The sequence below is a fragment of the Austrofundulus limnaeus genome, unplaced genomic scaffold (assembly GCF_001266775.1).
Source record: "Austrofundulus limnaeus strain Quisiro unplaced genomic scaffold, Austrofundulus_limnaeus-1.0 Scaffold6, whole genome shotgun sequence".
Lineage (NCBI taxonomy): Eukaryota > Metazoa > Chordata > Actinopteri > Cyprinodontiformes > Rivulidae > Austrofundulus > Austrofundulus limnaeus.
The window spans coordinates 2178784-2205489 of record NW_013952408.1 but is presented as its reverse complement, the minus strand read 5'-3'; the positions used below and the strand labels follow the sequence as shown (position 1 = coordinate 2205489).

General features: G+C 38.3%; 3 protein-coding genes across 5 annotated transcripts; 1 reads left to right on the top strand and 2 right to left on the bottom strand.

The window, feature by feature from the left end:
* Positions 1-1030: 1030 nt before the first annotated feature.
* mylk4a (myosin light chain kinase family, member 4a) lies at positions 1031-20735 on the bottom strand. 3 transcript variants are annotated; one of them, XM_014030287.1, is made up of 15 exons: positions 11442-12513; positions 8502-8639; positions 7984-8080; positions 7289-7736; positions 6419-6657; positions 5615-5720; positions 5068-5161; positions 4573-4682; positions 4158-4299; positions 3998-4068; positions 3780-3908; positions 3551-3703; positions 3374-3452; positions 2411-2465; positions 1031-2269 (listed from the first exon to the last, which is right to left on the bottom strand). In XM_014030287.1, exons 1-14 carry the CDS (start codon positions 11967-11969, stop codon positions 2412-2414), a joined length of 2388 nt encoding a protein of 795 aa, XP_013885741.1. In that variant the 5' UTR covers positions 11970-12513; the 3' UTR covers positions 1031-2269; position 2411. The 3 variants fall into 3 exon arrangements, with proteins under 3 accessions (XP_013885741.1, XP_013885758.1, XP_013885750.1); XM_014030304.1 differs by lacking the exons at positions 8502-8639; positions 11442-12513 and adding an exon at positions 20643-20735; XM_014030296.1 differs by lacking the exon at positions 8502-8639 and having other exon boundaries at positions 11442-12512.
* wrnip1 (WRN helicase interacting protein 1) lies at positions 20648-23705 on the top strand. Its single transcript, XM_014030316.1, has 7 exons — positions 20648-21298; positions 21478-21672; positions 21825-22063; positions 22252-22472; positions 22657-22812; positions 23021-23100; positions 23168-23705. The coding sequence occupies exons 1-7, from the start codon at positions 20663-20665 to the stop codon at positions 23438-23440; spliced, it is 1800 nt and encodes a 599-aa protein (XP_013885770.1). The 5' UTR covers positions 20648-20662; the 3' UTR covers positions 23441-23705.
* Positions 23706-23792: 87 nt separating this feature from the next.
* LOC106532600 (proproteinase E) lies at positions 23793-26124 on the bottom strand. The gene is made up of 7 exons (XM_014028707.1): positions 26085-26124; positions 25881-25969; positions 25727-25809; positions 24710-24835; positions 24410-24546; positions 24144-24286; positions 23793-24056 (listed from the first exon to the last, which is right to left on the bottom strand). Exons 1-7 carry the CDS (start codon positions 26122-26124, stop codon positions 23856-23858), a joined length of 819 nt encoding a protein of 272 aa, XP_013884161.1. The 3' UTR covers positions 23793-23855.
* Positions 26125-26706: the final 582 nt, after the last annotated feature.

Sequence of the window (26706 nt, the reverse complement as noted above, 5' to 3'; positions counted from 1 at the left end):
ATTATTATCTGTATCTCTCTAAAAAAAGAGTGGCAGACAGGTTGTTTCTTTCTCCCATCTCACTATATGGATCATAACTGCCATGTACAGTAAATCAAAACTACATGCTATTTTTGAGCCCTTACTATCTTACAGCCAAAACCATGTCAAAGTATGTGGATATAAAAGTGGTCGACTATGCATTTTGGTGGAACACTTTGCTTTTCTGGTATTTTTGTGCAATTAAATACATGTTTCTCCTGCTACTACCCCGTGTAGTCTGCACTTATCCCCGACTAAACCCTGTGGCTTCTGCAAAATAAGACCTTAAAGACATTATGAAGAACAGAGCAGGCTGAACAGAAGATGGCTTGAATAGCACATATCCTCACCACCTAAAAGGTTTTCTTTGTCTTCTGTAAAATGAAACAAAAAAAAAATAAAAGCAGATAGGTTTTTTTCCCCCTCATATTCTGACCCCATTTCCCCCCACACCATCAGTATCCCATGCACTCGGTTTATTTTTTCAGGTGGCAGTATTGCTCACAGATGCTTTTTATTAGGCTCCCAGAATCACCTCTGCTTTAATCTTGTATCAGAGAAATGGTTCTCAAACTTTGCCGGGAGAACGTTTTTCAGAGCTTCCCTTGAGCTCAACATAACTACAGCATTGTAAGTCAAATTAAACCATCTTTAATCTAAATGTTTGTTTGGTGATATCTCTCCTCGAAAATTAAATACAATTATCTCCTTTCCACTCATCACTTCTACTGGATGATGTGTCATTTGATTAGTTGGGAGTGAATTGATTTGTGTAAAAAAAAACATCTCTTGAAATGTTGAAACATCAATGCTAATTTGTAAAACTAATAATGAAAACTGAGCTACCTTTGTAATATATACTGTATTAAATCAAATATATATGTTTTTCATATATTGCCCGCATAACAGTATACTTAATTATTGTTATTTTTTATTATTTTTATTTATTTATTTATTAAATAGTTTTTTTGTAAAAATGAGTTAAACCAAACAAACATTTTAAGACAGTTTCAGTTTAATGGGTGCATACACACTTCACAAATACATGCTGAATTTGTTAATCTTCAGTTACAACAACTTCTACAAACACTCTGTTTCAACAATCGACTAAACATTCATCATCAAGGTAAACTGTTACGACGTATACAGTATGCAGTCCTAAAAATGTATACAATAGGTAGATTTTTTTAGTGAATGGACCTTCACAGAAGGTATGTAATGTGGAAAAAGCAYCTAAATGTGTTGAAAATACACAACCAGAGACAAAGTACCAGATAAATATTACAGTACAGTTAAAAAAAGAAGATAAAAATCAAAAATTACTACTGAGATCAAACACATAGCTAGCTACAGTCATGCAACAGAAATGATAACACATTTTGTCGATAAGACGTACACTTTGTTGTTGAAGTGCCTTTTTAAAGTCAGATATGTTTTCTCTACGGGGAAAATATGACAAGAGGCAGCCGTACAAATCTGTCCACCAGAGCATCTCTGTGAATTATCTGTGTTTAAATAAATAACATTCGAAAGTGCACATACTACTTCTGACACCAAACCATACAATTTACGCCCTGTTCATGCACACATTACCAACAACGCAGTGTTTTTTGTGGCTTATATCTTAATTCAAATCAATAGTTCAGCTTATATTTACAGCCCAAAAGGAATATTTATAGATAAGAGAAATCCCACACAGAAAGATACTTTTGCAATGAAATATGAATATGAATCTTATTATAACCTTCATATAATAGCAGCAAAGAACGTTGTCTAAACACATWTCTATTCAAAGGGATAGCTTTTCTGGTGAGGGATGAAGAAGAGCAAGTTGTATTTGTTTAAAATTAAGCAAAAAGAGTCTAATATAGGTAAAAATGACTAATTCTGTCTCAAGTATTAGTCTATTAAGGTTTTGTTTGATATATTTAGCACCCTTTCTTGATAATAATAAAAATCTGATCCCCACCACAGATCCTTGACACAGTTTCAGACCTAATTGCAGGTTTTCTGGGTTGTTTAAAATTATAAGGTGCTTATAGTATTTTTTTGATTTGTTTGATTTTGCTGCGACAAAGCTGCACAAACTACAAATAAAGTTGAGTTATCTATATCTGATTTCCAGCAGTGTATTTGCCAAATTTAACACAGGAGACATTCGGAACATTCAGGAGACTTGGGAGGTTTGGGCAGACAGAGGGGTTGGTCCAAGTAGCCACAGCTGGAGTCATCTCATCTGCTTCAAGGTCTACAAAGAGATATTGAGGAGTTTTACTTTCCCAGGTCCTTGTATACGCTCTGCAGCTGTTTGACACAAAATTTGAGACATGCTTCCCCCTTGTGGATGATCTGAAAATCCTTACTATTCAGGTCATGTGTCCAAACTTACCTTAGCTATCAGTAAGGGGCACACATGATGATCTACGTGATCTGCACATAGTTTTCTGTGAATAAGACCAAAAAAAAGGCAAAACGTTAAATAAATAGTATCTCAGGCTGCTCTGTTGCTAGTTTTCTTAAAGGGGCATATAAAATAAACTTTTTTGAGTTTTATATCATGTTGTCCTACTCTCATAAAAAAACATGCCCAAAGCCTGGCTCTGACTCATGCATGCATGTTTGAGAAATCCTGCAGCRTTTTTAGGCAGCCATGCTGAGGAGCAAAACGACAGGTGGAGACCAGAAACACCTTTTGGGACCAGAAACGCCCCTGGGACGTGTCTTTAAGCCAAACTTCCTCATGGCCGAGCACCCCCCTCCCCCTCCCTCCCCACATGCCCCGCCCATGACTCCTGCAGGCTCTTGGGTGAAAGTAAAAGTGAAACTTAAACTGTCTGCATAGCTCCTAACATTAGTTCTCACTCAGTGAAGCTCTTTTCTGATGAAAAATACATTTGAGGAAATGTATTTTCAGATGCCAAGTAAACTGCATCTTGGCAGCCCCACCCCCTCCCCCTCGCGAGCCCGAACCTGCCCCCCGCACTGAAATGGGCAAAACGGAAGCGGACGTGGTTCTTAAAGAGACAGAGGCCAATTTCAAGGCCTTTGGAAGAGGAAGTGATGAGAAGATAAGTTTATTTTCAATTTAAACATAAAAACAGCATTTTAATAACAGCTAAATGTGACATAGATACTTTATTATGGTATAGTATTTAAATGTATTGACCCTTTAAGATAAGCTCCAGATTTCACTTATTGTAGTAGCCTATTTACAATGATGTAAACTGGTACAGAAATTTGTTTTGGCAAAAACTCAAAATGTTTCTGAAAGTACTCAAGATTTTTTTATTGTTTTCAAGTATATTTTTTCAAGTATATTTGTTCATCTTTTTTCACAAACGGTGTGTTCTACCTTTGTATAAAGACGGTGATGAAGAGCAGGGTCAGAAAGCCAAGGATGCCTCAGCGCCTCGCACGCTCCCATCCTCCAACTGATGACAAACACACAAAAAATTTTGATTTTACGTTCTTATCGTCTAAGATTTTACCAACAGCTCAGACTTTAGAGACAGAAACAAAAATCAGACACCATTTATTTGCAACGAGGAGTCTCCGTATAAAATCTTTGGCTTCTTCCGACGTGTCTACAAACTCTTGTTCCTCTAAGTTCCACTGACAGGCCAAAATGTTGTTCAGAGTCTCGTTCTCATTGTCGCCAAGGAAGGGACACAGACCACTCAGACTAATGGGAGAAGAAGAAAAAAAAAACATTGGCAAAAATTGATGCACAATTAACATGCATGTGKGTTTTTACTTACAGCATGTAGGTAATAACGCCAAGGCTCCACATATCRGTGTTGAAGGATACATAATCAAAGGTGACGACCTCTGGAGCAAGAAACTCCGGCGTTCCAAAATTGATCTTCAACTTCTCCCTCGGTTTATAACTAAAAGTTGAATTAATGCACACAAAGGTTTTCAAGATAATTGCAAACAATAAAAGAGAAATAAAACAAGAACAAATAACAGTACTTACATCCTGGCAAGCCCAAAGTCAATGATTTTAATTTTATTTGTGATTCTGCTCACACACAAAATGTTCTCTGGCTGTAAAACAAGATTATTTCAATGTTCAAAAAAAAAGTTCAAATAAGAAGAGTAATAATMGTTCAGTCTTCGATCTATGTTATAGTTACCTTTAAGTCCAGATGAAGTACAGACATTTTGTGCATGTACTGCAGGCCCTCACAGATCTGCCTCATGAACACCACAGCATCCAGCTCCATTAACGTGTAGTTTTCATCAATAATCCTGTCAAACAGCTCCCCTCCTCCAACACTAATAACACAGACAAATAAACCAAATATGTTACAAAACAACCAGAATTCTACACATTTTTATTTTATAGTAATTACTTATTTTCTAGGCACATTTGAAACAATTAAATAAAATGTGCCATTATATCAACTACTAAAATTGTGGCTGAACTAACTGGTGTTGATCAAGTTTAAGAAATTGAAGGAAAGAAACCAACTAATCAGATTTAAAAAGAATCAACGTGTGCTAAGAATTTTTAAAAAAAGAAGAAAAAAGAAGAAAAGGGGATCATACTATTCAAGTACAAGGATGATGTCATTTCTGGACTCATAAGCTGCATAGAGCTGGATCAGGTTGGCATGATCCAGATGATTCATGACCTGGATCTCATTTTTCACCACGTCCTATCAAGAACACGGGCCCAGAAAAATGCAGAGGCAGACAAAAACGCACAAGAGACACAAAGACATGCAAGCAAACACACACAGACACAGACACACACACACACAAACACACACACACACACACAAACACACACACACACACACACACACAGAAACAGACAGAATGAAAGGTGTCAGTTGTCTGCTATCAGAGAGTTTGCATCTTCTCTTCTAGGTCAGTAACTTGTCACCTTGGTGAGAAGTATTCAGTTCACCTCGCTGTTCCAACACTGGCCTCGGAGCGTTCTAGTGAGTTCTAAAAACTCAAGCTGGGCCCATGCTTTCCATATCATGTGTGACTTAGTTCTCATGGTAGGGATTTAAAGATATATCTCAGGTTCTGTACCTTTTCTTTTTGATTCCGAGCTTTAATGACCTTTGCTGCCAAAGTGAGGCCTGAGGAGTTTTCAACACATTTGTGTACCTGGCCAAAACGACCCCTGAGAGAGAGGAACAGACAAGAATTTCACTGTTAGTGCGAATCGTGCATCATAGTCGTGTCAAAGCAATTACAGCAGTGGTCCTTTTTTTTCCRTCACAAATCTTCCTTCAAACAGGGATGCTTCTGGAAAGTGATGTGCTTAATTTGTTATTTCAATAAATCTGAGCTGTCCCTGCCTCTCTTCTTTGAAGACCAGGATTAACACTTAGTGATAAGCTACCAGCTGGCTCCAAGGATACAGTTTCACATGCCAGTCAGTCCGAAAGTAAAAATAACTGCCGTGACTCTGAAGTTATGGATCATTGAGGAAAGGGAACGGAAAAAATAAAACTGATGCAGGTGTGGAGAGGTGGGTCGCATAAAGCTTAATAGAATAAGAATAATAAAAACTATTTTCATTTGGTTTATATTCACTTAGCAAAAATAAATAAATAAAAAAGGCAGCACTCACCCGCCAAGGACCTCCTGCCAGTTGATGGTGTAAAAGTTTCGGATCTGGTTTGGCTTAGCCGACACAATGCGATGATTAAAAGGAGCTGCCGGAGGAGGAGCTGCGTCTGAAGTCGGAACGACAGACAAGAATGCGTGAACATGCAAGTTTCACTGCTGTGAGGCCTTTTTAAAGTGGACTGACATGGTCGAGTTAGGATATAATATACTGCATAAATGTGATGTAATGGACTATGTGTTAAAGAGGAGAGGGCACCATGTAGGTCATCTTGTTTAGGGACCCTGTGTTTGAAGGGCAAAGGTCCTTAAAAAGATCTGAGTTCAAGTCTCAAGTTCACTGCGCTTTACTGCATTCATTGCTATTGTGATCAGTTTATTTCTGTTTGCCAAAGACATTTCTGMAAATTACTTATTAGACTTCATCTATTGTGCTTAATACATTTTAAAATGCATCAAATTAGAACAAATAAATTAGTTCTGCTTTCATTTTTTTATCTTTACTTTGTTTTATTGTTTTAGTTCTGGAAATAAAAAGCTTTTTTTGTTGTTGTTTTGTTTAAAGTGTTTCTAAATTGCTTATGTTATTGAACGCTTTTACTTAAAATATTATTTTTGTTAATTATTTAGATATAAAAAAATGTTCAAATTAGAGTAGCCAAAAGACATTGTTGCTCAAAGCAGCATCAAGGTGTTTCATTGCAGACAATGATGCGATCGTTTAAACATTCCTACATTCAAATGATCTAAAAGCAAATGAGCTAACGTTTTGTACCTGCATTACCCTCTTTACTGACAAAAAACTCACCAATAAAAAACTTTTCAATGTCATCATCATCTTCCTCCTGTGTTTGCTCTCCGTTGTCTGCGTTCTCTATTCTTTCTTTGAGGTTAAGCTGCATTTCCACTCCATCTGCCCTGAAGATGGCCCAGTCCTCCATTTGTGGCTTCTGCTCATCTTCCTCATTGTCATCTTTCTCCTCCTCCACTGCTTTGTCCTCCTGGTTCTCCTGGTCTGCACATGGTGTTGCATCTTTCTGCTCTTCACTGTGAATTCAGGTAAGTGGAATTGACATGAAATAGCATAGGTGTCTGTAACATAACTAGTATTTATGCTAAACCAGGAATAAGGAAAATGTTTATGCTACATATGTTTTAATGTTTAATGCATTATGCTGGCTGGGAGAAAAACACATCAGTGCATAATAGGCATTTGATCTGTGCTGACTTTACGTTTTGACAGTTTACTTAATAAAACATCAACACAACTACTACTACTACTACTACTACTACTASTACTASTACTACTARTAATAATAATAATAATAATAATAATAATAATAATAATAATAATTAAAGCTAAGGCCTCTGCCTTAGCTTTAGTTCTCTTAATTCGTGCTTATGTGCACCATTACACCAGAGCAAATTCCTAGTCTGTAACTCGTTTAGTGACAATGTCAATAAAGTGTTTCTGATTCTGATTCTGATTCTGATAATAAGGCACGTGTATTATAGTTGCAAGTCATTCTAAATTATACCAGCCATAAATTAACAAAATATTCTTTATGGTTTTGCCTTTGCCACAACTTCTAAGTCAGCTTTCTGATTAACTTTATTTTATCTGCAATGTGCCTGTTACTATCTCTGCTGCAGAGGAAAGATTTAAACACAATTATACCTKATGGGAGTCACTTCTTTTTCATCTCTGTGGGAAGCGGAGACCTCTGGGACTTGAGCTAATGCTCCAGCAGCTATGAYAGTTTCTGCCTGCGTTTCCTCAGGGACTTCAAGCTTTTCTTCTCCTTCTTTCTTTCCCACTGCTCTTTCTTCTGCAGGCTCAGGTTTTTTGTCTGATACCACTGATTTTTCTTTGGGCTTCTCATCCTTAATCTGCTCCTCACTAACTGCCTCTTTAACCTCATGTTTCTTGACCTCAGCATTTTGGGAATCTTCATGCAAGTAGTCCACCAGGCTGCGAGAAGGGACCTCCATTTGTTGATCTTTGGGGGGCGCTCCAGCCTCCAGATCCAGAGAAGAAAGCTGGTGATCTGTTTTTGCTGCATTTTCTCTGTTTAGTTTCTGCACCTCTTCAAGAAGCAAGGCCTGCTTTTTTAGGGAAATGTTATCTACAGGGGGAAAAAACAAAGAAGTAATTACTAGGCTTGCACTGCTTTAAAAAAAGGATCATCAGAGCTCTTTCAATTTCATGACGCTGACGAATACAAACATTCTGAACTTGTTTTCAACATCATAGCACATGCAAACAGAAATCAGTTAGTTTACATGCTTCTAAACTTGTGTGCCATTAAAAAAAACTGCAATTAAAGCCCGACAGTTTTTAAAGAAAAAAACATGTTCAGCTGATTTCAATACCTGCAGCATCTGGAGGTTTCATCTTCTTTTGAGCTTTAAGACTCTTCTGGCTCAAATCAAGCTCATCTGACCCATCTTTGCCTTTGGGATCTTTCAGCTGTGAAATACAAGATGAAAACAGTGAAACCAGTAAGCTTGAAAATATGTGTGTACCCTTTAAGAAGTTTTATTCACTAAAAATGTTGCTGATTGATGTAGGATTTATCGTGATCTGAAACAAACATTCCAGCTCAGTCCCTCAAACWAAAAAAACTGTTTTCTTCTTTCCCTTTTTCTTAAGTAACTCTGCTGTGGTGACTACAATGACTCTTGGCATTCAATCTTATTTTTGTTAGTGAAGTCACAGCAACAATAGTCACTATAAAGACAGTGTTTAGCCTCATAGCGTGAAGAGCGAGGCAKCACAGACAGAAACAGAAACGGCCAGCAAAGGCAGAAAATGTAAAAGCACACTCACAAAGACAACATAAATAAGAAGACAAGTTCTAGTATACAGTTTATAAGCACAGTAAACCTACAAAGTTTCCACATTTACGGGATGCGAGGAAATGCTTTGGTCCGTGGAGCTTTATCTTGTGAGGCGGCTGCAGAGAACTGGCCTCACATGCAGGATTTACCTCCTGTTTTCCTTTATTGGCTTTGTTAAAGGTAGTTTTCTAATAAAAAAGACAAGATGGAAAGGCTTACTGTATAATAGTATAAATGAAAGGCATGTTTAAATTAAATTTGAGTCACYGACATTACAAGCAACTTGGTGAAAATTATAAAAGATACAAAACATGATAGACATACTGCACATTTATTTGCAAAAAAAATTGAGTTAGAATTTCACTAAATGACAAAGAGTGTGCTGCAAAGGACAAATCCTTACAAAATGTGCTCATTTATTGCGCGTCACCATGCAGATATCTGCTTATGCAACGGCATGCCTCTGCTTATTCGTGGCTGACGGATCGGCGGCAGCGGGACAGTGAATTTATAGCTTATCACTTGTCGCTCTCAGTGGCAGCATGTAATGCTGACCCTCTATGGAAAATATTACAAGGACTGGAGGTTGTTGTTCTGAGCTGAGTCAAAGATACTCGCTAAACGCACACCGATCAGGTTCTGATGGAAAAAAAACTGAGATGACGCACACTCGCATATGAATGTCGTTGTGGTGTAAACAGTGAAAGGCAAGTTTTCAGCTCGATGATTACCCCAGAGACAGCAGGGGAGGGTTAGATCTCTGATTGGGAGACTGGGGAGCATGTGTAGAACAGAGAAGAATTGCATGCTGAAAATTTCCCACCTCTGAAGCTAAAGTAGGATGGAACAATGCCCTATCCTGAGTCATGAAACACTCAGATTGAAGGACGATCATCAATAATTAGGAAGCATCCAGATCAGTTATAACGAAACTAAATTGAATCAAGATAATTTACTCTAATTCAAGGTATAAATATGGGGTGCCGTTTGTAAAATTACACAGTCAAAAAAATTACTACCAATATTTTTGTTTTATTTAACCTTTTATAAGAAAAAAAGAACAATTTATGTTTCAAAGTCAGTTTTTCACCATATGATTCATACATTTATAAATGTCATAGTTTATAAACTAAATATTTTACTTACAAWTTAAATRTTTAGTTAACAAGCTAAATATTTAACTTGTGACTTAAATATTTAGTTTTGAGCTAAATATTTAGCTTGCATCTTAAATATTTAGCTAGCCACCTAACTATTTAACTTAAATATTTAGCTAGCTACCTAAATATTTAGGATGCAAGTTAAATATTTAACTAGCTACCTAAATGTTTAACTTAAATATTTAGCTAGCTAGGTAGCTACTATATATAAAGGCATCTAGCTAAATATTTAAGTTAAATGTTTAGGTAGCTAGCTAAATATTTAAGATGCAAGCTAAACATTAAGCTCAAAACTAAATATTTAAGATGCAAGCTAAACATTAAGCTCAAAACTAAATATTTAAGATGCAAGCTAAACATTAAGCTCAAAACATTTAAGTCACAAGTTAAATATTTAGCTTGTTAACTAAATATTTAATTTGTAAGTTAAATATTTAGCTTGTTAACTAAATATTTAATTTGTAAGTTAAATATTTAGTTGATAAACTATGGCATTTATAAATGTATGAATCACATGGTGAAAACTGACTTTGAAAAAGAAAGATGTTCTTTTTTTCTTATAAAAGGCTAAATAAAACAAAAATATTGGTGGTAACTTTTGACTGTGTAACTTTACAAACGGCACCCCATATATAAAGACCATAGAACAGTGTTGTCACCAACTTTCTGATCAGTCAGATCTTTACTTTCAGGTCTAACTTGAAAGAAAAACAAACCCTCTGCAGCCATGCAAGTGACAGGAGTGTTAAAATGTCTCTGCTGCCAAGTAGAACTTACTGACCTTTTCCAGAGAGCCATCACAATTTACCTAATGATTGAATATTAAAGACAGAGAACTAAGATCAGATTTGTAGGTACCTTCAGTACCACATTAATTGCTGTGCATTTGAACATGTCAAACCTGTAAATTTATGGCATTAACATGTGTTTATGAGCGCTCAAAACTTTTTGACAGCCATTGATCTCTCTGTGTGTTTTATAACTTTTTGTTAACTTAGAATCACTTCGCATTAACTTCAGGCAATGTCCACTATGTCCAGCCATTTGAAGTTGAACAGGTTCCCCTTACTGGCGAAGCAATAACAGGAACCCTGGGACAAGGTAAGACTAGTAGTGCTTGCTCAACCCGCCCACCGAAATATGAGTAAGTGAGAGAAACAGAGATCAAATGAAAAATGGAGGGAAATTTCACTCATCAGAAATTGTTGACACGTTGTAAGCTGAAAAGGGGGTTAAAACCCCACAAATTCTGGAGACCCCCAAAAATAAAAAATAAAAAAATAGAAAACAATCCTACTCTTATTTCACCCTCATACTGGCTGCCGTGTGTGGATGCCAGCAGTTGAACCCCAAGCCTCGTGCCAAGGAGGCCACGTTGCATCCACCACAGGAAGACAGCCAAGAGCAGTAAACGTGAGTTAAATTGAGACTTTATACAAATTCCAGTTTTACTGTTCAGTAGCAACACATCTAAGAGTTAGGTTTCTTAATTCCATCTCCAAAATGTTGTTGTCAAATATACATGCCAAAGTCTGTCGGGGTGGTGGATCATTTTCTCCACATTCACTTTATATATTGCAAAGAAAGATGCATCCATGTGCAGCAAAGGTTTCTGTGATCGTTTACACGTTCTGCCAAAAACAACAAGATACCAATATCTAAGATGCCAAAGTCAATTTGAAAAAGAGGATGCACTGAATAAGCAACACAGACAAATACAAGATGATGAGTGAACAGGCCAAATTTAGATACATTAAAATCATAAATGCACACTTGAGTAACAAAAAAATTAAATAAAAATTCACGCAATTTTTTTTCAAATAGTCTCACCTTGTCAAGTGTTTTAGTAATTGTATCCATGGATGATTTCCTCTTAGTCGTTTGTTTTCCTTTGTTGTCTTTAGATTTGGCTTTCCGAGCGGCTGGGCCTTTGAACATCCTCTTTATAACCTTTGAACTTTTTACAGTCTCCCCAATGAAGCTGATGACCTGCTGCATGCTTAGGACCAGTTTCTCCATCCCCTCCAGCTTTTGAGCCTGCTGCTCGGACCGCTTGTTCACCACCAGCATTATGGTGCTCATCTCCTGGCAGATCTCCCTCACCTCACGCCCCACCACCTGGGTCTGATTCACCACCTTGGGTGGGAGATGGATCTCTTCCTTATCAACCATCAAATGCTCCATATCCTGTTCGATATCATCAATTTCCTGAGACATTCCGTCAAGTCGACTGAGGACCTTTTCTTGAATGTTGATGAGCTTGTCCATCTTGTTGCTCAGTGAATCGATGCGGTTTTGAATGAGGTCAAAACCTGCATTATTACAATCTCCTATTGCATCTATTACCAAGGAACTCATAGCTTCCAGTGATWAAAAAATTCACGTAAAGACACCACCTTGTGTTAAAATTGGTACAAAAAGTGTCTGTGAAACAGACAAAAAAGCTTTGAGAAAAATAATTGCCAGGTCTACTGAACAGAGAAGAAACGTGATTGAAAATAAATCCAACAAAATATTCTAGATCCTGATCTCAGATAATCTGACCTCTGAATAACATAAAGTCAACTCTCTGCTCTTCTCTGATCCAGTATTAAGAATAGAGTGAGCCGGTGCACCTAAATGTAAATGGTCGGCCTGCGTCAGCGGGGTTCAAGTGTATGAGGTGGGGGCTTGGCAGTGGTTRGGTTATGAGACATTTGAGAGCCTTTAAGGGCTGAGCCCATCTCCATCACTTGCTTGCTAGGTGTGAAAATGATCACTATACACAGTACTTCTTGAGTTGGACAAGTAGGGAAATTCTCAATGACCTGTTCTAGTCCTCTTATGCAATTCACAACAAAATTAACTTGTAATAGGTGGTCACAAAGGTGGTCACAAAATAAGTAACGTGATCGACAYGTCTGAAAATAAACCATGTTCCAGTAAAAAAAAAAAAAACACCATTTGTGAATTCTAAACAGAGATAATATTTTTAAATTATTCCTTTTTTAATTTAATGTCAGATGGGTTAAAGACTGTTCTTGATGATGCCCATGTACAGCATATGATTGTGTGTGTTTGTGTGGGCGGGGATTGGACAGCTGTGACTGAGAGACTAGATACAATCTAAATTCCTTCATTGTCTCTCAAATGCTTGAAACATTCAGTGCTTGTAAAAACAAGAGAACGCCTGTTGGCTGAGGGGTGCTACAGTAAGACATTTAGCCTTCCCACTGAAAGAAGAGAYGCATGACACAGATGATTTATATCCTGCTTACTCACTGTCAAAAACATCCTCCRATAACCTCCCTCAAGAGAGTAAGGGATCAATTTTAACTGAGTTTGTGTAATATGACCTTCACCTATGTTCCATAAAAATTAAAATAGTGGATTATTCAAAGAGTAGATATCTGTGCCAACTAGTTTAAATAAACATCTATGTTTTTGAAAACTTCATTAAGATCTCTTTCAAGTTTAGTTCACACAAGCTGATTGCCAAAATTGAGGGGGAATCCAAAAGTGCTATAAGCCACTGCAATGCTTCAAACAGCAGCACGGATCTTAAATCTGTACGCAGTGACCCAAACCGAAATCACCTCACATGAATGACCTCATTCCAGAGTCCTGGCTCATGAGTGTCCCAACCAGTGAAGCAAGAGAAGGTGAGCAAATGGAAGAAATTCATCTGCCAGGTCAGATTAACTAACTCACAACACCAGGTTGCACATTAATCTATCTCCTGTGTGGACAAGAACCAAACTGTGTTGACCAAAAAAAGAACCAGTGCCTATGACAGGGCAGAAAGAGATGGAAGAGAATCCAATCATCAGTCACTCGGAGAGGGAGAGACACGCTTACACCTGTCTCTGGATGCCAACAGCTGACGGACGATGTAGGTCACTTGCAGCATGTTGTGAAATTTCAGGTGGCCTGCGTGATCAAGAGTGTGTATGGAAAACATTGCACAAATATTTATATTTATATGTTTATTAAAATTATATATAATGTATCCTGATGCATCTCAGTAATCCAGGTAAAAAAGAAAAAAGAAAAAAAATTGTATAGGTCTTCTGGACGGGTTCTTCTCTTGGAGGAGAGACGAAACGTTTCATCAGAGAAGAACCCGTCCAGAAGACCTATACAATTTTTTTCTTTTTTATATATAATGTATGTGTACTAATTTAAAAGAAAATGGTTCAGGCTGTTGCCCTGATGCCTCTCAGTGATCCAGGTAGAAAAAAATCAAAAAGAAAAAATAAGTAGGTCCTCTGGATGSGTTCTTCTTTAGTGAAACGTTTCGTCTCTCCTCCAAGAGACTTCTTCAGTCTGATGAGTTTCAGGTGAACTCAGCCTTATAAGCACTGCCTCCACATGGTGGACAAACAGGTTAGTCACATGAAAAAGAGGGCCATCAACCTAACAACAGGCTTTTGCATGTGACTAACCTGTTTGTCCACCATGTGGAGGCAGTGCTTACAAGGCTGAGTTCACCTGAAACTCATCAGACTGAAGAAGTCTCTTGGCAGAGAGACAAAACGTTTCACTAAAGAAGAACCCGTCCAGAGGACGTACTTATTTTTTCTTTTTGGTCCATGCTGTTGTTCTATAGTTCCGTTACATCTTTCATTGTTGAACCCTGCAGTAGTTATAAGTTCCTGGAGAAACTATGATAGGACTTACCACATGAGATTCATTTAAAATTCACAATTCATTTTTACTATTTGTAGAAAATCACCGTTATCTACCACCATCCCAAATTTTGTCCTAGWATGTCTAAAAATGGCTGAGATATGGTCAATTTTAGGTTTTAGCTATGGCASCCATCTTGGAATWTGGATTTAGCTTCAGTAAGCGAAGGGGATTGTTCTTAGCTAACACCACACAAAATGTCAACCCAATTTATCTTAAAATGTCTGAATTATTGCAGTTTCAGATTAATTCTTGCAGCCACCTTGAATTTTGATTTAGCATTCAGAATTTGCTTTGCAATGCATCCCTCCGCTCTCCTATTCATTTGAATTKGCAAGCCCTAAAACAGGCTTTGAATCGCTGAGGTTTATCACATAAAGCAAATATCAAAGTGAAGACAAAGAAAGTAACGGCATTGAGACTGACGGAAAAAGTCCTGTCCCTGTCTCAGCCTCTCTGCCAAAAGCAAGTGTGTGTACACAAAAGGTGTCAGCTGACAAATCTCTGCCCTCTCTACTGGTGCGTGATTCAATGTTGTTTAGTTAATGTGAGAGCAAAACCATTTGGATGCTCAGAGAGCCTATCTAAAATGATCTTTTTTTCCATACCTGTGTGCCCTTTTAGCAACTCATGACTTAGACAATAAGAAGTGCAACGTTCATTTTCATAAAACATCCTATAGGGATAAACAGCTTTTTCTGTACAAGAGATTTATTTGGAATTTCAGATCTGCAGATATGGAATTGATTTCGACTGCAAACAATTTAGACCAATTTTTACACATCATTTGGCAGGTCGACACATGCCTTAATTAATAGATCGCTCGCTGCAACTTYAACTGGTTGAATAGCTATTAGCATATTTTAGATTAGTTTAAATGAATGAACACCTAGATGTGTTTTTGTAAATTAACAGCTCCTTTGAAACCTAATCACACCATGCAGTACTGGATGCTACTGACCAAATAAAGTAAAGAAATAAGTGTGTATTTTCTCCTATAAGCAAAAAGCAATAAAATCAAATATACAAGTGCTGCCCTTTAATGTAAACATGTTTAATTCTTATTTATACCCTCAACATTGTGACTTAAATGACCCGTGTCCGAGCATTTGTCTGGCACAGAGACAGCAGCTGTTAAAACTGGAGCACCCCCCCCTCCCTGACTGGGAACACAATGTCCCGGGGAGCACAGGGAGACATGTGCTGTCTAGTGAGTGTCCAGTCACCTCTGCTGTCTCCGCTGCACACTTCATACCAGCCGACAGCTCAGGCTACATTTTCCCTCGGAAACTTCTGGGCTGAAAGTGTGTGGCAGCTAAACCCAGTTCCTTGTACCAGTGTCTGAGAAATGTCCTCTATCTCTTCCCCTGCCCTCTCAGGTTATAACTTGGCATCTGGGCACAGTTTGTGGCTGAACTTTGACGTACTTCTTAGTATTGTCCAAACTCATATTGGACGACATACTTCCACTAACACTTCAATTTTATAAGAACACAGGTTGCAAAGGCAATTTAGAGGTCACAGTAGTGCCTTTAGAAATATTCTAGCCAATCTACAGCAGCAGACTGGTCATGAGACTTACATACCGGTAAATAAGTTATACATTTTAGGGACTTTTATCAATCATTTCTCAGTTAAGAAATAATTTCAATAAATTTCAGTCATGGATGCAAGTTTTTACTTCTGTCATTGGTGGCATTGTTCATCTGCAAAATAAATTATGGAGCTCATTAAGAAAATTGAAATCACAAACATGCTGTAAGACAATTTCTTCTTCAAAGCAAACAACTGATGTTTACATTTATTCAAATCAGTTTTGAAAGAACCAGTTGATACAACTTGGTGAAGAAAATTTAGCACTTCGTTTCTTAGAGGGCATTAATCACCCCTTTTCATGATGAGTTCTGGTCGTACTTAAGTTTGTAGCCTGTAATGAGGGGCTAAATTTTAAAGTAAAATATCCTTTTTTATGTTTTGAATGTAACAAAATAAAAGTTGCAATTAAGAAAAACATACTTGGTGAAAAGATACTTATGTACTGTTAAAAAAAAGTCAATGCACTTTAAACATTTCAAGAATGATTTCACAGAGATATTGCACTTTTTTCTTTTTTTGCATGATAAGCTTCAGATATATCAAGTGTGCACAGACGTCCTGTTATTGTCAGTGGGGTAATGTAAGAAGACCATTACGTAAAAGATGCCATAAAGGGTGTTAAAATCGGTGTCAAAATGCACAAAAGCTTAGTTGCATACTTGTGGCTCTCTCATTGTAAATGTCAGTGTGGCTCACACAAATGCCAAGAGAGGAATGGAAATAAGAGAGGGTGAGAGGGTTGCAGCAGTCTCTGAGGTATACTATCACAGCATTAAATATGACTACACAGCATGTGTTATAATCAGCAGTATGTGTAACTGTGATTGTAAATGCACATGTCCCAAGCAGCTATACAAAGGGTTCACCAGTTCTGATGGAAACAAAATATAAGTTGCTGCTGATATTCAAAATCGCACCTCAAAAATCATTGTTGCTTTGACTTTTAACGGTTTCAGATTTGATTAAAAGGTAATCAGGTCACATGTGTAGCCACAAAAGGTTTTCTGCTCAGCAGCCACTAGATGGCAGCAAATAACAGCATTATCTTGATCTTTTTTTTTTTTTTTTTTTTTTTACTGTCAATAAAAAGATCAACCACTAGGTTCAGTGCTCAACAGCTGCAGCCAACACGCCACAAGACATGCTTCCTTTAACACCATCATCTCTTATCCCCTGATTTATCCTTCCTGCTTTGATGCATTACATGACAAAACACATCATCATCATAAAGTCTCACAAAGAATCTCATTACCGCTGAGACAAAAATCCATCTCCGGCTGACTTTTACTAATTCAATCAAACGTGATATTTAGATGGATGGTGTAATAACACAGAATGAAGAAGCATTTTAGGTAGACAAATTATTGCTTTTTATTTGAGCTGTGCAGAAAAGTGTTTTATAGGTTTCTTGAGAAAGCATCTGCGCTTTACAGTTGTGGCAAATCCTAGGAGTTAAAAGTTTGTTTTTTTTTTTGTCTTTGTTCTTTTTTTAATTTTAGGATTTGTCAYATCAGGACTGTGAATTGACACCAGCATCTTAGATTAGTGGCACATTTGACCAACTAATCCTGGAATTCTTTACAAACACGATCAGTACAGTCAGAACTGAGCGTGTTTGTAGAGATTACAATTAACAACACAAAGAAAAGCAGTCAGTACTYGTGTTGATAGATGATTTCGAAAAGAAAAAAAATATGTATATAGTACAAAATGTAATAAAAAACAATGAAGTTTTACTTTAGCATCAATAAAAACACTAAAACAAAAAATGTGCGAAATTTAGGAAAAAACAACCATTATATAACGAATCAATATAATGATATAATAATAACATAATGAATCAATAATATTCTTGTAGAAAACATTTCCCATCAAAGAACAAAATGTTATTTATAAGTTATTAAAAAGAATAATCAGTTAGTGTCAGTTTATCTGTTTAACGCTCAACAAGAAATAATAGTATTTTATAAAAAAAGGCAACTAATTCTATTTTAAAGTTAGTTTATGCCACTTGCATGGAGTCAGTCTAGAGTTGTGATAAATCTGAAATGTGTAAAATAATTCTAACCATATTGTCCTATGAATAAGCATATTTTCCTCTAATTGYTTTTATGACAGCAGTGTGGTGCATCCTGAAATCACCACACATAAGATCCAATATAAAGAGCCTTTTTTGTATGTTTTCATTGAGATTTTTTTTTTAAGTTCAACAATTTGAAGGACTTGCAGCAGAGTTGGTGCTGTCTTCCAAAATCTGAATTRTTTTAAATTATGGCAAAGCATTAAAACAAAACTTTTGTAAACTCCACAAAATACCATCACAGACCAAACTGAAAAACTGACTGACTAGTCTAAAATATAAAAGGTTAATCATGAAAACAGAAAGTTGTGTTTCAGTGTTGTTCCATAAACCAATCTGAAAGTACCTGAATGGCAAGTGCTCGGTGCCTTTTCCTGCAGCGGAGTAAATCGCACATCCTGTGCCAGAGGTAGGAAACAAGCAGACACATGCTGTCCACCAGCCAAATGTTTCCTACTGAGACCAAATTATTCATGCCTTTCTCCTCACTTCTCATCCTTCCTCTGCAGCCTTGTTTTACCTTCTAAACAGCACTTTGGAGCTTAAGAMGAAGCAGTTCAAGTCCTCCTTCTCAGGACCGCCCAGACATTATCACTAAACTATCCTCTACAGCCCCTGGTAATTCTTTCAAATCTGCCACTCCGGCTGAAGGACGGGCAGTGTGCCCTTGTTACAAAAGAATGACAGGTGCCAGCAATGAGTGTAWAGGAAAGACAAATTCTTTCTCTCATTGCTCTGTTAATCCATCAAAAAATAAGATCACAAAATTTGTCCTTTTCTTCCTTTTCCAAAAAACTAAAATCCCAAAATAAAATAACCCACAACACAGTTTACATTAAAACCTGAGCGATATTACAAGAAGTTTCTTGTCAATACTCATGGATGGAGTAAATGAACAGATACAATACTGATCACAGAAAGTCTTCCATGAATGTCTACAATTTAGGGATGCACGATATATCGGCACTCATATCAGTATCGGTCGATATTGGACATTTTTTTAGAATATCTGTATCAGTCTGATATGTAAAACTGGGCCGATATTAACATCCAATATTGATTTCYCACTTTTTAGCTTTGTTTTTCTGTTTTGAGAGGCGAGGTGGTTGGTTGAGCGGCATCTGTTTGACCCTGATAGTGATATTTACGCTGCGTAGCCAGGAATAACTGAAGTGGGAGCCATGTCAGAGTTTTGGTGTTTATTTACGGAATCAAAAAAAAGACCCAAGTGTGTTTGTGTGTATATGTGTAATATAAATTGTGTGTTTGTGTAATATTGGTAAATATTGGTTTTCGGCCATAATAACAATAATTATATCAGATATCGATATCAGCTGAAATTTTCATATCGGTGCATCCCTACTACAATTCATTAACATTGATGTCGACCCAATTCAAGATTGAGTGGGAATCTGCAGTCWGAGGACATGGTTCTAAGCTGGAAAAAGGTGGAATGTTCCTTCAATTTCAGGGATTAGCTTTGTCTTAAGTTATRAGTTGCTGTATTTGGGAGTCTATTATGGAGCAGGAGTTGGACTGACAGATCTGGGCCTTGTCTGCAGTAATGATGACATTGCTCCAGTCTGATGTGGTGAATAAGTTATAGCTGAAAAAAAAGGTCTCAATTTATGTATCATCAGGCTATATAGATCATGATGGTAAAAATAAGAAATACCAGATACAAGCACCAGTAAGGAGCCTAACCATTATAGGGGACCAAGCAAAAAGCTTCAGTTAGGAAAAGGAGCTTTAACATCTGTGGGTAGAACCACTGCTCCTTCACATCGAAAAGAGCAAGCAGCTGCAGTGATTCAAGAATGAATCTGATTAGGGCGCCTCCCTCTGGAGGTTTCTTTTATGGGGCAAACCCAGAACTTGCTGGGGTGATCAAGTAGGAATGCCTTGGAATCCTTGATGGAGCTGGAGTGTTGCAGTGGGGATGGATGTGTCTAGGTTTCTCTCTGATTTGTTGCCTCTGTATTTGACTACAGATAAGATGCAGAAAATAAATGGATGCTTTTGTAATTTTTTTTCCAAGTCAGGTTTTTACTAAAAGCAGGAAAAATATATTATTCTGTGCCTCTGTTAAAAATGGTTTAAAATAAATGACCTTGAAAAACTTAGACACAGATAGATGTGCAGTAATAAATAGCACGGCATGAATTTGGGAAATTTGTTATTGTCAAAATATCCATTGTGATTCAAAATACTTATGAAAAAAATAACATATTTTTTAAAAAAAGAAGAAGACAAAAAGTTGCTATGAGGTCAGGTCAGTGATTCCTGCGGACCTAAATTTATGTCAGTGCTTGACACTCGTGAATTTATAAATATATATTAAACAGGTCGTTTTTTATGGTAACACAAAAAATAAATGACAAGTAATAAACACAACAAACAAGTTAAAATGCAAATATCTTTCTACATTATCATTTAATGGGAACAAGAGTGCTCAGATTTCAGACATTCTTATCAGCACCTAAACGCACACAGGAAATCCAAAGAGGAAGTCCTTTTGAAAAAATAAATAAATAAAAAACAATAATGAGCGTAAACGCAACAGTCTCGTTCATAATAGATAATTGTTCACCTGTTGTTGAATTTGGTCCCAAATGTTCAGAGAGAAAGAAAAGATAAATAGTTTGTAAAAGTTAGCAGTGAACTGGTCACGTGATTTGGGGTCAAACCTCATTTCGCGGGAGACAACATGGCGACCGAGATGCCTTCTCTCGTCCAGGAGTCTCTGCAGTGTCCCGTTTGTTTTAAAGACGTCACACCTGGGACAATTAACGCACACCTCGACGCCTGTCTTCTCCACGGTTCTACCAGCAGCAGTCCGCCAGCAGCTGCCGAGAGCGGCTCGTCTCCTCCTGTGAAGAAACCTCGCATTAGTGCGGAACCTGTCAACAAATCCGCTCCCGCCTCCTCCTCCTCCTTCTCAGGGACACAGTCCTCGATGTTTCCCATGTTTCAGTCAAACAAGGGAAAACTTAGCGTCCACAATGACAGAGTCGGTGTGTCCACCAGTAAGCAGAGTCCTGTCAGAGCTAAGGAGGCTAAACGGACAGAGGCAGAGTTTGGATCAGCGGGTATGGAAGCTCTGCAGAACCAGAAACCTCCACCTGTGCCAGATACTGGGACTTTGAAGAGGACTGGTTATGGTTTGTCCCCAAAGACATTGTTGTCGTTTGACAAACCTTTGGCTGATGTTCTGAGACCGAACACTCTGGAGGAGTACTTTGGCCAGAGTAAAGTTGTGGGCCAGCAGACACTGATCAGATCACTCATCGAGTCCCAGGAGATCCCATCTCTGATCCTGTGGGGTCCACCGGGATGTGGAAAGGTGTGCAGGTGACAGCTGAGATGACGATGATGATGATCACTTCCATTTATAATTATATTATTCAGTGCCACATAAAAATATTTCTCCTTGTGTGTAAATGTGTTCTCTGGCCATCAAAATATCTAATTCATTTACAGATCTTGAGTTAGAAATTGTTTTGTTTTGCCACTTTCCTCCAGACCACTTTAGCCCACATAATTGCCAGCAGCAGCAAGAAGAGGGGGACGGCTCGTTTCGTCACGCTGTCGGCCACCAGCGCCTCTACCAGTGACGTCCGAGAGGTGATCAAACAGGCGCAGAATGAGCTCAGACTGTGCAAGAGGAAGACCATCCTGTTCATCGACGAAATTCACCGCTTCAACAAGTCCCAGCAGGTGGGGTGTTGAGTAACGATCCATGTTTCTAATGCTAACATGTTTTACGGCTTTCCCTGATTTTAGGTGTCCGTCCTTTTTCTTTGTCAAACATGAGCAACAGCTGATTTCTGTTTTGTTTTTTTCTCTCTCATTTGTGTTTCTATCTACAGGACACCTTCCTTCCTCATGTCGAATGCGGGACGGTAACTCTGATTGGAGCGACCACTGAGAATCCATCCTTCCAGGTGAACGCTGCGCTGCTGAGCCGGTGCAGGGTTCTGGTTCTGGAGAAACTGTCTGTGGAGGCGATGGGTTTGATTTTGAACCGGGCTCTGGAAACACTTGGGATCAGAGTCTGGAGACATGGTCCATCACATCCCAAAGATCAAGCCCGCAGCAATGGACATGAGTAGGTGCTTTCCTGACTGTCATTCCTTTACATCTCCTCTCTGCCTTTTATGGTCTCATCATTCAGACCTTGTACTTGGATATCCCAAACTGTAGGCTTTAAAAATGGTGCTGCTTCATGAGCTTAATGGCAGCTATAYGCATCCATGCAGGGAATATTTTAAATATCCCACATTTCTTATCTTTTAGACCAAATATATACATTGAACAAAAAGCCTTGGACACCATTGCCTACCTCTGCGATGGTGATGCAAGGACGGGACTCAACAGTCTCCAGCTAGCTGTGCAGGCTCAGATGAAGTCGATGCATCCAAACCTTTTGACACAAGAAACATCTCGAGAGATAGTGGTGACAGAGCAGCACATCAAGGAGGGTCTCCAAAGGTCCCACATCCTTTATGATAAAGCTGGTAAGCTCAGTGCATTTGTCGGTAATACAGGAGGAGCCCTTCTTTCCCCCTTGCTTGAAATCAACCAAAATTACCTAGCAAGCCATAAAAAGAGGAGACCTAACTGAAAACGGTAGCTTTTACAGAACCAGATTTTGTCTTTTTCTTTTCTGTTTCTTATTGCAGCTTTTTAATCTTCTTTAAGGTGAGGAGCATTACAACTGTATCTCAGCGTTGCATAAATCCATGAGGGGTTCCCACGAGAGCGCGTCTCTCTACTGGCTGGGCCGCATGCTCGAGGGCGGCGAAGACCCGCTCTATGTGGCTCGCAGACTGGTCCGCTTTGCCAGTGAGGACGTAGGTATGTATTTTAATAGATGTTGTCATTTTATCTGAAAAATCAACGTTTTTTCTTGCTTCTAGAAGTATGGATATGCTTACACATCATTTTATTTACTAAAAAAAAGACAATTACACTTTTGGAGGCAGARAAAGTACACTAAAAACAATGTAAAAGTAAGAGTTAGGTTTCTTAACAAGCTTGACGTTTGTGTTCTTGTTCCTTCCAGGTTTGGCAGATCCCGCCGCCCTTCCTCAAGCTGTTTCTGCCTTCCAGGCTTGTCACTTCATTGGGATGCCTGAATGTGAAGTAAGCACACCCGACCAATAAGTAATTGTTTGTATTTGTCTTTTTCTAAGCGTATTCTCTGTGCCAGGTGATCCTAGCCCAGTGTGTTGTCTATCTTGCACGAGCACCCAAGTCGGTGGAGATCTACAAGGCCTATGCCAACGTAAAGGCCTGTCTAAGAAACCACAAAGGCCCCCTGCCTCCTGTCCCCTTGCACCTCCGAAATGCCCCCACCAGGCTGATGAAGCAGCTCGGCTACGCTAAAGGCTACAAATACAACCCAGCGTTCAGTGGTCCCGTCGAGCAGGAGTACTTACCCGAAGAGCTGCGAGAAATTGACTTCTTCACATGGACACCCTAAGACTGATGAGTGTCTCCTGTGATAACTTACTCTCACAAAACAAAGTTCCTAATTGAAAAGGGTTTTTATATTAAAAGACCGTTTTGCAGAAGTTAATGAAAAGTCACCTCAGCTGGTATAGGCATGTTCTTGTCATATAATAACTACTTCATCACTCTGACTGAATATAAACTACAATTAACTGTTAATACTTGATTAATTCAAATGCGTTTGCAAAACTTATATTGTTTACATGTTTAAAATAATTAAAATGTTAATTCTTTTATTCACTCTATCTCCTATGGTATGGTTTCAGTGAAATACACAAATGAACACAAAGTTTGTCATACAGTTTATTTAAGTTGTAATTTCTCCATTTGCGATRTTTTCCTCAATTTTGGGCCATTGTCTGCGAGAAAATTTACAACAATTAAGTTTAAACACCTGTGTGATTGATATTTGGGTTTAGTGTMGTTTCCCTCACCTCACTGATCCAGGGCGTGAAGAAGGCCACCCGGGTAAAGACGGTCGGCTTTTTAGGGGTATTACATCCACGTCCGTCCACAAAGCTCGTCACTCCTTCAACGTACCATCTGCCATCTTTGCCCACACAGTTCAGAGGGCCTCCAGAGTCCCCCTAAAAGTTTCATAGATATCCAATTTCTCAACTACATGATCATTCTGTTACATAATTATAATATGATGGTTTGTGGTTGTGTCGCACGTGGCATGCTGACTTGTTGTCTCCTCCTGCACAGACCATCGTCGTCTTTACAGAACTGCCCCACCAGTCACTTTGACTGCAGACGCTGTAATCCACCACAGGAAGCAGCGCCTGCTGCAGTGTTGTTGCCCGAGGGCCGCCGGCTGCAGAGACAATGACTCCCTGATTGAACTTAGAATATGAATATTTAATGCATCTTAGAACGATTACRTTTTAAATTACACAGTTATACCCAGCATGAACTGAAGATAAGCTGCAGGTCTTACAGTAGAGACGACCCCAGCCTGTGATGTAACAGGGCTGGTTGTGGCTCAGAGAAGCTCCATGCTGCGGCAGGCAGGCTGGCTGAACTTTATCGTTAATAACAGCACTCCTCTCTAATTTTAGCAGAGCAATATCATTCCTGCGGGACAAGACCAAATCCAACGTCAGGGATTTTGGGTCTGAATGCTTTCATTCTAACTAGAAACTTTTTTTTCTTCTGTTGTTTCATTTAAATTTTACCAAAAATATATTTTTCACCTAGTTTCCTATTCTGCTAAACAGATCCCAAAAATACAACTCACCCACAGGAAACACAGTTGTCGTTCCATTTGGGATGGATGAACATTTTTGCTACCATGATAGATTGTTCAGGTCCCTCTTCTTTGTTCATGTCATGTTCAGCGAGAACCACCCTATATGTGTGGAATCTGGATTGGAAATTGTTGAAAACGTGTATTGATTTTGAAGACAGGTCTCATTTACTGTCGTAGTAAAAAAAATAAATGCACACTATTTCAGTTTTACAGATTCTAATAAAACCCAACAGATCTAATAAGTATATGATTTTTAGATGATCAACAATGCATTTCATTACGTCAGTATTATGATCCCCGCACGCAAAGCATAAGCAGGAGTCATTGTTTTGTACTTTTTTTTTTTTTCAGTGATTTTTGGTCAACAGTAGCACAAAAACGGCTGCACCAATCGACATGAAATTTGGCAGGTCTGTAGATGAGTCCGACCTACACTGCGCTAGCCAATGGTTTTACGATAGACCCCATATTTGAGGAGGGGTCTCCTTTCAAAGTGGGGGTGTCTGGACACKCAAAAATGCTTATAACTCAGAAACTGTTCAACATAGGAGCTTCAGATTTTTTTGGTTGTTTAGCTCTGATGAAGCTCTATCCATCAGGCCCAACAATCAGCCCCTCCCCCTCCCCACTCACCCACCCAAAAAAAGAAGACCCCCACCCAAATCACTGCAATTTTGGGATGCATCTGGTAGCATGACATCTATTAGGAATAAAGACTTCTGAGTTCTGGTGCATTTCTGCGTGCGGGGCCATTATGTTACCGCTATGTGGTATCTAGTTTAATACCAAAAAAATAATAATAGCCTAATAATAATACAAAATGGAGAATTGTGTATAGAAGTAAGGTTTTCCCACGTTTTACTTTGCACAACAGGCAAATCATGCTTTTTGGTTAAGTATGGCCTTAGTGTGAAATTCTCAAAATAATTTAGATTCTTCAAGTATCTTTTTGATTTAAAGTAATCACCTATTTCTCAGAAAAATATGATAAAAACATTTTCTTACGTGATGCAGTGGGCTGCAGTTAAGACCCAGTCAGGAGCAATAAGTGTTCCTCCACAAGTGGGATAGAAAGACTCCAAAGAGACCTAAAATGTAAGCGAAATTAAAGGAATGATAATTGAGCATGTGAAGAGTATTGATGTTTAAAGGCACTTACCTGCCATGGCCAGCTGTATGGACGGGCTTCTTCACCATTCACCACACGGCTGGTGTCGGGCCTGTAGCTGGGCACRCCACACGCAGACACTTAACACAATGTGGGACAAAATAAGCCAAGAATAAAAAAATGAAATACCCAAAGTGTAACAAGATGTTGTCTCAGTCAAGACCATCAGCTCACATTATTTTATTTTGAACTTACCAGTTGTGACAACCAGCAGAAAAAAACGTACCACTTTCATCTCTTGCTTGTCCAAAAGAACTGAATTATCTTGAAGGTCTATTTGTGGGGAAATGTTCAAACTGAACCAGACAGAGCCTGGGAGTTTCCCTTCTCTTCTCCAGGTGGCAGAAGCAGTGTGTACATTTAGTGCATACCATGTTCAGCTTAATTTGTTCTTTTAATGTACGACAGTATATTCATTTTTTGTTTTGTTTTGTTTTTATTTGTTCTGTCTTGGAAAAAATAAATTAAAAAATAAAATTTCTGTAAATATTATTATATATTAGTATTAGTTCCATCACAGTTCCTAGTGTTGCAAATAGTTCTTCTTCATATTCATTGAAAAATAGTCACTCAGAGAGTAGACCAGACCTTTTCATAGAAAGTCAATAGGATTCAAGCAATGGGTTTAGTAACTTTATATGGATACCATCTCATGTAGGAATAAAGGGAAATGAGTTGGCAGACAAGTGTGCAAAACAAGCAACAAAAACAGTCGAGTTGATATTATGATACAGCGGGTAAAATAAGTATTGAACACGTCACCATTTTTCTCAGTAAATACAGTATATTACTAGAGGTATAATGACATGAAATTTTC